Below are 10,958 nucleotides of genomic sequence, written 5' to 3' on the forward strand. Positions count from 1 at the left end.
ACGGTACAAATATATTAAATCTACCGATTTACCGAGTATATCCGACATAAGTTCACTACGAAAAGTTCCAAGGGAAACCTACTTATCTAGATGCGATTAATCCTTATTTGCAAGCCACACAAGCTTTTGCATATATATTTTAAACATATTGCCATTCCCCATTCATGTGGGGGATTGTTAGATTTCGTGAATGGATGGGAATGAAAAATGGAAGAGCAACTTTTGAATGCACCTCTTTCATCTCGCACATTCATTGTCTATAAATTTAGAGGCCTAGCCTCAATTTTCATACATGAAAAATCTAAAATCTTCTCCCCTATTTTTTACATTGTTGCATTATTTTTCCAAATAATCATAAGTGTCAAGTGGATTTGCTTCGTTTGTTGAGTTCATTAAAGTTCTGTGATTTGTGGTGTCGCTTCATAGAATAGTTATTCCGTTATATCCTGGGGGGGGGGGAATTAATCCAACACCATGGGCAACAGTGAGATGATTAAATTCCTTAAGGACACACAAGCAACTTGTGGGCTAAGAATTATTTTTTGTTTTGTTTAATTTATTGAACTAACATTTCTTTGTTTCTCCGATTTTATGGTTTCGAACATAGTGGTATTACCAATTAGGCAATCTATAGTTACTAGGGCTCCAAACTATAGTACTTTATGAAAAATCCTTATATTTTGAAATTTTACATGCTATAGAAAAGTAATGCACTATATATATTATAAACCAAAATACTTTTAAAATATTATGACTTATAGCTATTTTTTTATTTCACAGCAAAATACAAATTTAATTTGTATTCTTTTGTTAAAGCGTAAAATATGCCAGTTTGTGTCGATCATCTTTATCTATCTCTTTATCCTTCACGATTTTCTTGATTTCTCTCTCACTTAGTAAAAATCTAAAATCCTTGATCAAGCGCGTGAATTTCTCTCAACGTTTTCAAGCATGATTTTGTTCCTAAAAAACACCCCCTCTGTGATGACCCGATATGTCATTCTGAGTTCTAGCACTTATTACAGTGTTTTGAGACCTCGATTACTCATTTTAATGTTTTTCAATTTGTGTGTTTAGTCCGTGTCTTTTTTGGAAAGTTTTTATGTGAAAATTGAAGAAAACATGAATTTTAGCTTTAAAAAATGATTTGAGTTGACTATGGTCAATATTTTTATATAAACAACCTTGGGTCAGTATTTTGATAATCCTGGTGGGTCCATATCATGATTTTGGACTTAGGCATATGACCGGAATTGAATTCGGAAGTCCCTAACTTGATTTGACGTGATTTATTGAAAACTAGCAATTTTAAGGTTTAAAGATTTTCGAAGTTTGACCATAAGTTGGCTTTATTGCTACTGGGTTCGTATTTTGATTCCGGGACTTGCTACAGGTTCATTTTACTATTTAAGACTTGTCTTGGTCCAAAACGGAGTTGATTTGATAAGATTCGGATGCTCGATTGTGAATTTGGAAGTTCTTGAGTTTCTTTGAAAGTTTCATGCATTTTGATGTCTGATTTGTAGTTCTAGGTGTTATTTGGTGTTTTGATCATGTGAGAGAGTTGTATGATATTATTACACTTGTGTACATGTTTGTTTGGGAGCCCGGGGGGCTTGGGTGAGTTTCAGATAGCGGGCCATTTTAAACTTAGGAAGTTACTGGTTTTTCACTATTGCTGATGTCTACTCTCGCAGTTGCGAAAGGGACTTGGGGCTGGGGTGGAATTTTTCATAGAAAATGTGAGGGAATGGGCATGAACACGAAGCATTGGAGGGCTTACCCTCCGCGAATGTGACTGTCCTCTCGCGAATGCGAAGGTTTATGGGATTTTGGGGGGAGACAGTCTTGAACTCTACGCGAAGGCGAGCCCTGGCTCGCGAATGCGAAGGCTTGGGGGTGAAGCCTTCGCGAACGCGTTAGGTACATCGCGAACATGTAGGACATTCAGGCTGCTGTGCATTGTGAATGCGTCAGGTGCTTCACGAACGCGAAAAGCACCTGACGCCTAATGCTTATAATATCCCAAAGTCGGGAATTAAGTTATTTTTCACCATTTTCAAGTTTGAGCTTGGCTTAGAGGCAATTTTGAAGAGGTTTTTCATACTAACTTCATAGGTTAGTAGATTTTAACTTGTTTCTTACATTTCTATAAACACCCATTGATTTTAACCTTTAACCTTTGCTTTTTCATGGTAGAAATTAGGGATTAGGATAGAAATTGCGGATTTGGAGAAATTGAGATTTAGACGTCAACTTGAGGTCAAATTTCGAAAACAATAACATAATCAGGCTCGGGGGTGAATGGGTAATTGGATTTTTGTCTCTTGGATTTTAACCAAGCGGGCCAGGGGTTGACTTTTGTTGACTTTTTTCAAAAACATAAAAGATTAAATCTTTTTCACTTGTGGGTAGCTTCTAAAGCTTATTTTAGATTATTTGAACTATATTTGGTTAGTTTTGATTGGTTTGGAGGCTAATTATAGAGGTAAAGTCGCGGTTGAGCATTGATTTGGTTGCAGAGTAAGGTAAGTATCGTGGTTAACCTTGACTTGAGGGATTAGGACTTATCTGTCTATTTGCTACGTAAGTGTGGGGACAACGTATATGTGATTTGACGAGTACCTAGGTGTTGTCATTTGGTTAAAGCACGTGTGTGGAAATTATTTCTCTGTACTATGTTGTTTCGTTAATTATGTTATCCATGCTTAGTGTATACGGTGAAATTGGAGGGTCCAATTTCTCGTCAATAAGGCACTTCGAAAGATCACCTCGAAGGCTCGAGGTCGCGGCCAAGTATCCTCCCTCGATGGTCGTCGAAACCCGGCCTTAGGGCAGTGATGATTGTGATAATGGTAGAAATGGGAAGTTCCCAAGGCATACGGAAAGGACTAACAGAGCCTAGTGAGCTACTCTAAACCCGAATCAGGGTTTCATCTAGTTGTCCCCTCTCCGCTTCTTTGACATTAATGTATTTTGTACTGTGTTGGGATTCCCCTCCTATATAAAGCAGTTCCTTATCATTTTGTAAAACTTTGTTGCTTCAACTGCTCTACGCGAAATATACAAGAACATTCTCTTTGCTCTCTTACATATTCTTTTGATATTATTGCTTTCATTCATTATCTTCATATTTTTTCATCATTTATTGCTTATCATTGGCCATAAAGAGCCTCCGTTAATTTTATTATAACTGTTAGCCACACTTCGACCCCCCTCGATAGCTCCCAGCCAAGCTCCAGAATCGACCTCGAGGCCCCCGAATCGACAAGCTTGAGGCCCCGATCGTTAGCCTATCGGTTCGATTATCACCCTACCTGTAACTCTCATTTAGTTTCTAAGGCTCACATACATAGCATCAACTACTTAAAAACTAGCATAAAAATAGATCACGTTTATTTAGAGTCCCATAACAAAATTTAATTGTTATTACCATTTTCACGGTAAACAGTTTGGCGCCCACTATGGGGCTAAAAATAATAGTGATTATTTTCTTGCTGATTTTACGACATAATGCAAGTTATCTTTCACGCATTCTCTTGTCCAAGATTTTCGATTTTAGGTCGAAATGTCTAACTCAGTGAATGGATGTGAAAACAACAATCTTTAGGACCACAAAGAAAACGGTGTGGGTGTTCTAGGTGTTGATGTACCACCAAAAAACCCTGGGAATGTGCCAAACCAATCCCCATGAATGCAGTCTCATGCGACGCCCAACGCATTAACGTAAGCTCCCATACTGACAGGAGTGTACGCCAAGGAGATCCACAAGAAACTTAGAAAATCCCAACCCGGGAAGAACGGGAGGTTAGCCTTCATGTTATTTTTGAAATGTTGCAGGCACAACAGCTGGCTATTGCTCAGCTGGAGAGTCACCAGAAAACTCCTAGAATGGTAGCACCAGGGACAGCTCCCTCAGCCGAATAGGTACCGGAGAGATCGAGCAATAACCCTATCATCGTAAAAATGCTCGAGGACCTCACCAGAAGGATTGAATCGGGCGATAAAATGATAGAAGCCAATGACAAGAAGGTCGAGACATACAACTCCAGGGTCGACCAAATTCCGGGCGTACCCCCGGTCATGAAAGGTGTAGATTCAAAGAAGTTCATACAAAGGCTGTTCCCAGAGGAAGTGGCCCCGAAACCCATTCCAAAGAAGTTCAGAATGCCGGAACTCCCAAAGTACAACGGGACCTCAGACCCTAATGAACACATTACTACTTACGCTTGCGCAGTAAAGGGCAACGACATAAAGGATGACGAGATCGAGTCTGTCTTACTAAAGAAATTCGGGGAAACATTCTCGAAGGAGGCCATGATGTGGTATCACAACCTAGCTCCTAACTCCATAGACTCATTTTCCATACTGGTAGACTCCTTCATAAAGGCACATGCCGGTGCCATCAAAGTAGCAACAAGGAAATCTGACGTGTTCAGGATCAAGCTGAGGGAGAACAAAATGCTACGAGAGTTCGTATCTCGCTTCCAAACGGAACGAATGGAACTACCACCAGTCTCTGATGACTTGGCGATGCAGGACTTCACTCAAGTTCTGAATGAGCGAAGCTCAGTGGCTTCGAAGCAGCTGAAAGAGAATCTAGTCGAATATCCCATCGTGACCTGGTCGGACGTCCACAACCGATACCAGTCGAAAATCAGGGTTGAAGACGACCAGCTAGGAGCCCCCATGAGCTCAGTATACCCAAGCAGGCTGCTGGCGAAGGAGCCAAAGCCAAACAAGGAAAGATATCAGCCATACACCAAAGACAAAAGGAACGCCCCGAGGCGCAACCCACCTCGCAACGATCAAAGGTTATACTAAGGACAGAATCCTCGGGGACTCATCAACAGAGTCAGGTTCAATAGGAATGCAGGACCGATAAAGGCACCTCGCTAATTAGAATACAACTTCAATGTTGATATATCGTACGTCGTGTTTGCCATCAGCAAAATCAGAGATGCCAGATGGCCCAGACCTGTAGAATCAGATCCTTCACAAAGGAACTATAACTTAGTGTGTGAATTTGACAACATGCACGGACACAGCACCGAGGATTGCCAGCAACTCCGGGAGGAAGTGGCCCGGTTGCTCTACAATGGTCACCTTCGAGAATTCCTCAGCGACCGAGCCAAAAATCAGTTTCGAGAAAGGGAAACAACCAAAAAGAACAAAGCAAACAAGCCGCAACATGTCATCCACATGATCGTTTGAGACAGCCGCCGCTAGCCAGAACACCAAATTCCCCTCTAGTAGAGGGACTAAGAAATAAATCGACGATAAGACAGCAATGACGGGACACGCCTTTGGTTATATCTGAATAAAGGACCGTACCGCATCCTCCAAATGAATACCAAGGTTCAAAAGCGCCATCACCACTGAGGTATAACCATCTCCCTTTTCATTTTATATTTAATGTTAACCTTTGTGCAGGTGCCTGATCAAAGTAGTCAAAGCTCTAACCCAATCCGAAGACCTTAAGGTTTTAAAGCATCGATTACACTCTTTTCCTTCGACCGAGTTTTTATCCCGAAAAGGGTTTTACCAGCAAGGTTTTTAATGAGGAAACATCCACATGCTACCTATGGAATACTCAACAAGTATTCAATGTTTCTTTTACAATCAACCTCGAACATTGGGGGCATCCCCCCGGAAGTCCGTCCGCTCGAAAAAGCCAAGAAACGCCAAATGGGGTCCCAATAGGAAAATGATGTACCGGGCCAAACGGTCGAACGAACCATGTCCGTATAGTCAGGCCCCCGATGGCGAAAACATGTATGCTTGTACCAAATAATTGAAGAATATCTTTTATCAAAGCATCTCACACTCCAAAATGAAACTCGGCACCTTCGCAAAAACGACTCCTCCGCCGAAAATGTCCCGAACACTCATGGACTGGCGTCAACAATTCAACACCTTAACGACCTCTAGGTCAAGACTCCAAGCTCATAAGCCCTCAATGAGGCAACATGAAAGTCACGAAACATCTCCAAGGCCGAAAAGTGCCCCGAATACTCGGGGACTAGCGTCAAAGTTTCAAAAAATGCATGACCTTAGGGTCGGGATCTCCGAAATCATAAGCCCTCAATGAGGCAATACAAAGTTTACAAGTAACGGCTTCTGAGCCAAGATACCATCGATGACTCGGGGACTGTCGATAATCGCCTTTCATTAAAAAAAACCAAGGCCATAAGACCCCGAGCGGGCAGACTCGATCTTGTAAACCTACATAAAGCAACAGCAATATCTATAAGACCTCAAGCAAAGCATAAACAATACTTGTACCAAGTATCCAAAACAGTAAGACCTCAAAGGAATGTAAAATTTGTAAGATCTCACTAAAGGCATAAACAGAATCTAAAAGTTTCGGCTATATATCGAACTTGTAAGACCCCTAAAAAGGCATAACCTCGATATAGATGCGGAAACTACTTCAATCGGGACTTAAAGGCACCGACTGAATACAAATGACTCCGGTCACAAGGCTGTACCAGCCGAACTAACACGACTCGTGGACGCGCGACCGTTGCTACGAAATCACAGGCCTTCAATTACTTAAAATCTACTTCGAAAAGAACCGGTTAAACAGGATACCCTCGATACAGGAAAAAGATCTTCGACCGTGTCAGCTCCTAAACATCGGGTTTGAGATATTCAGCCTCCGAGCCAAACCTCCCGAGGTGCTCGATCATCGCCATATAATGACCTGCACTGGAGGATTTTATTAAGCCGTCGAAGAGTCAGGAAAATACTATTTTTAAATCCTTATCGAGGGAAAAATAAAGCCCACATAAAAGGTCGTTTTGACCCAAGGCGTAAGAGCCATTATTGCCAGCCCACATAAAAGGTCGCTTTGACCCAAGGCATAAGAGCCATTTTTGCTAGCCCGCACAAATACAAAACTTGAGGGTCAAATGAGCTCGAGTTGTAGCCCGATTCGGAGACTGAACCCAAAATAGTTAACTAAATATGCCTAAGAGCAAGGCATAAGAGCCATTGTCGCCAGCCCACACTAAAAAAGGCCACATCCGGCCCAAGGCATAAGAGCCATTATCGCCATTCCACATAAAAGGTCACATCGACCAAGTATGTAAGAGCCTATGGGCCAACCTAATGAGCCCCAGGGTCATATCACGAATCTAAGGATTCCTACCAACTCAAAGGTCAACTGATCTGGCCAAAATCTCGGCAAAAAGAAACCTGGAAAATACAAAATTGCGAGGTTTCCCCCTTATACATACATGTAATAAAATACAAGCTCCATTTACAGCATATTGTGAAAGCACTATATACAAAGACAAAGAAAGAAAATAAATGTCCCCTTGGGGACTATGGCCCGATGGCCCCATCCTCTCCATCTTCGGCATCGGACAGAAGGAACTTGGTGTCATACTCCTCTGCCTTGGCTTCCTCGATCTCCTCCAAAATATCGAAATCCCTGGCATGAATTTCCTCGATAATTTCCCTCCGATATTTGTAATTTGTGTACTCTTTACTGCTGCTCGCACGACTAAGAGTTCTCCTCAGCTCAGATCTAGCAGTGGCAGTGCTCTTCGAATAGGCCGCCACTTTCTGGTCCGCCCTAGTGCTGCTCATTACGGCCTCGACCCGAGCATTCACTACCTCGGCCTTTGCCTTCGAAATCTCGGACTCGAGCCTTGCGATCATGTTTGGTCGCGTAGAATCACTCGCACAAGAAGTCCGGATTTGCATCTCAAGGGTGGAAGCTTTAGCCAAAGCACTCTCCTTGGCCGCAACTTAGGTATCTACATGGGCCTGCAACTTACTAAACTCACATTTGGCCTGGCCAACTTCGCCCCAAAGTCGTTCCAGCTCCTCCGTTTTGCTCTCTAATTGAAATATCGAAACATTAATCTCCGAAATTGAAAGGAGGAGCATACGTCAACATGAAATACAAGATACCTATATCTCGAGGTGACTCTTGTGGCTCCGGCTTCGATCCGCCTTACACCGTAGGGATACCAACTCATTTTCCTTTCTTGCGCAAAGATTCTTAAGGTATTTCTCCCTATCCGAAACTTTCCGCAACCTAGCCTCATAGCGAAGCAGCTCTGACTTAAGCCAGTCAAAGGCATGAGAAAGAAAAATCAATAAGAAAGGGAGAGTATGAAATCAGAATAATCCTATGCCAGCTACCGAAACTTACCATAAAGCCGAGCCGCTGAGCCTCACCAAAGGACGAGCTAATGTCCGATGTCTTAGGGTCCCCCAAAGCACCTTTGGTATGAAAAGAAGGAGGCACCACGTGCTCCTCGCCGTTCAAAGTACCCTTAACAGAAATGGGTAATGCTTTTTCGAAAACGGAGGCCTCTAAAACCAGATGATCAGTCAGATCGCCTCTTTTGAACTGTTGAGAAGGGATCATCCCGCTGCGAGCCTCCTCACACCCCGGGGCTCCCTTTATAAGATCACATGAATGCTGCTACCCTACGAAAGTCGAGAGATATCGAGACCTCGGGGGCTTATTGCCGTCACAAGCATTAGCCCCAAATAAGCTATCGACCCAACTTCAATATAGGACCCAATTTCAAGGGTCCCGATTACTCCAAGAGTGGGCTCTAAAGAGTTAATATTAAAATTCGAAGAATAACTCAGCAAGTGCAAGGAGATATAAAGAATGGAAAGACTTGGGGCAGAAAAACCCTTTTGCATTGCCAAAAATATATTTACAAGGGACGTCTTTACAAGACTCATTCCCCTGGGAGTACAAGCAAAAAAAATAAAAAATCAATAGCGCCAACTTTCTCTCCAACTCAAGAGCGGCACAAGGCCTACTCTTCATTGTCACTATCCTCTGAACCATCTCCAGGATCCTCATCTGGAGCGATCAAGAGCGCCGACTTTCTCTCTAATTCTCGGGCCTCCTCAATCTCGGCCGAAAGATCGACACCTCTAGTTCTGACCCCCTCCAAGGCTTCCCTCCTTGCCTTTGCTCGAGAATGCTCGATAGCCCAAGTCAGTTTCAGCTTAGCCCCTATCGATATATTACGGGCTATTTGATTCGCCATGGCTGCGTCCTGCAGATAAGTAGCAATTTTTGCTTCGATCTCCGACTTGGCCGAAGTCAGTGTAGCAACCTCTTTTCGAGCATTTTGAAGAAGATCATGGGTCGACGCCAACTCCGAGGCTGCCACCCCATTTTGTTCCCTCAGCTCGAGGATCTCTACATCCTTTTGCCCGATCAGTGAATCCCTTTGCCTAATCTGCAAAGGGAAAGGTAAACCAGTTAGTATCGGATTATGAATACAAAGGGCGGACTCATGCATAACAAAATACCTGCTCAACAAGAGCAGCCTTCTCTCGGAGTGCTATCTCCAAAGCAACCCGGAGCTCGCCTGACTCTTTCTCCTTTCAGGCAGAGTAAGCCTCCGACTCTCGCAGTCCCAAGGTCAGCCTCTCAAGCTCCTTTTCACGGTATGGAAGATCCTCATTAATCCTGGAGAGGGCATGATTATACATCTCCTTACACTACCGCAAAATAGAAGAGTTAGAATAACGAAGAAAAATGCTCGAGACTAAAGGAAATATACATAAAACAACTATCACCTGCTGCATGAACCTCTTCGCCACCTTGACAGTGCCAGGAGAGTCAAGATCAATGTTCTTGCTAACATCTTCAAGAATATTTACAAGTGCACCTCCCCCTTGAGAGGGCCTCCGGCTTTAGCGGTATTTGCTTCTTAAGCATCCCTTAACTCCCCTGACGAGAACTTAGGGCCCAAACTGAAGCCATCTATGTCATCGATGGGCAACTCCTGCCCCTAAAAAGCTCCGAGTCCTGACCCTTCATGATCAGCAACAACGGTCCCCCCAGCGGAAACTGCACCAAATCCGGTCATGAGATCTGGGACCACATTGACACCCTCCTCAAGGGTCTTCGATTCACAGGACCGACCCAAGTTGTCCATTCCCGATTTAGTAGCCTCCGGTCGAGGCACCTGCGAGGCTCTTGCGCCCAACCTCATCCTCCATGCCAACCTACAGCCACCCTCATCATCATCATCATCCTTATCCTCAGCGCCGGAGCTTGCTCCAGAAGTTGAAGTCGAGGTCCTAGTGACGGCTCGAGGCTCGCGTGACTTAGGTTTGTTTGCCACCGGAGGATTGGCAACTACCTTACCTTTCCTTTTCTTGCCTTTGGCGGGCTCCGAAGTATCCACCTCGCCATCAGGGGGTGGCCTCATCCGTATATTCTTACCAAGGCCTACACGAGTGTAGTGACCGTAACTTATTAGCACAAAGGATATGGGGGAAAACATAAATCTAAGGCATATGTGGCAGGGAAGCTTTACCATGATTCTTGGCCACCCACCGCTTCTTTGCCAGGTCAGGCCAAGACTGAACAAGATATAGGAACGTGGTGTCCAACCGCTCGATCTATGTAGGAAGATCTGAGACCTCTTCGGGATACCAAGCGGTAGCTGTAGAAACCAAAAAGAGGTCATTTCTCCGGAAGAAAGGAAAGAAAATCACAAAACATGTCAGAAGGGAAAAATGCTTATGCTGTGTGTTCCACTTCTCCGAGAAAGGCATCCTCCCAGCCGAAATGATGTTCGAGGTCTTCACCCGGACAAACCTACTCATCCACCCTCGATCCTTCTCCTCGTCGATACTCGAGAAAAAAGATTTTTTGGATCGGTGGTGTAGCCTAATCAAACCTAATCAAATGGTCGAGGGTAAATGTCTCACCCTCAACCCCATAAGAGAAATGGTGAAGCATCAAGACGATTCTCAGATCAGATGGTAAGTTATATACCGAGCCTACTATGGCTGAACGCTTATGAGCGAGCCTAGTTTGTCGAGATACAGAGCCTAGTATGGTCGAGCACCTATGAGCGAGCCTACTACGGCAGAGCAGTTATATATACACCGAGCCTACTGTGGCCGAGAGCTTATAAGTAAGCCTATTTGGTCGGGATACAGAGCCTAGTATGGCT

The 10,958-nt window shown here is 43.8% G+C and overlaps 1 protein-coding gene across 1 annotated transcript; it reads left to right on the top strand.

Annotated features, from left to right (window-relative positions):
• Nucleotides 1–4,008: 4,008 nt before the first annotated feature.
• On the top strand, nt 4,009–4,824 carry LOC138889593 (uncharacterized). The gene has a single exon (XM_070172926.1). The coding sequence runs from the start codon at nt 4,009–4,011 to the stop codon at nt 4,822–4,824; it is 816 nt and encodes a 271-aa protein (XP_070029027.1).
• The last annotated feature ends 6,134 nt before the right edge of the window (nt 4,825–10,958 follow it).

The sequence above is a fragment of the Nicotiana sylvestris genome, chromosome 4, assembly GCF_000393655.2.
Source record: "Nicotiana sylvestris chromosome 4, ASM39365v2, whole genome shotgun sequence".
NCBI lineage: Eukaryota > Viridiplantae > Streptophyta > Magnoliopsida > Solanales > Solanaceae > Nicotiana > Nicotiana sylvestris.

Excerpts from the sequence above, each read along its gene's own strand:
- LOC138889593 (XM_070172926.1), top strand. The coding sequence starts at position 4,009 with ATGATAGAAGCCAATGACAAGAAGGTCGAGACATACAACTCCAGGGTC.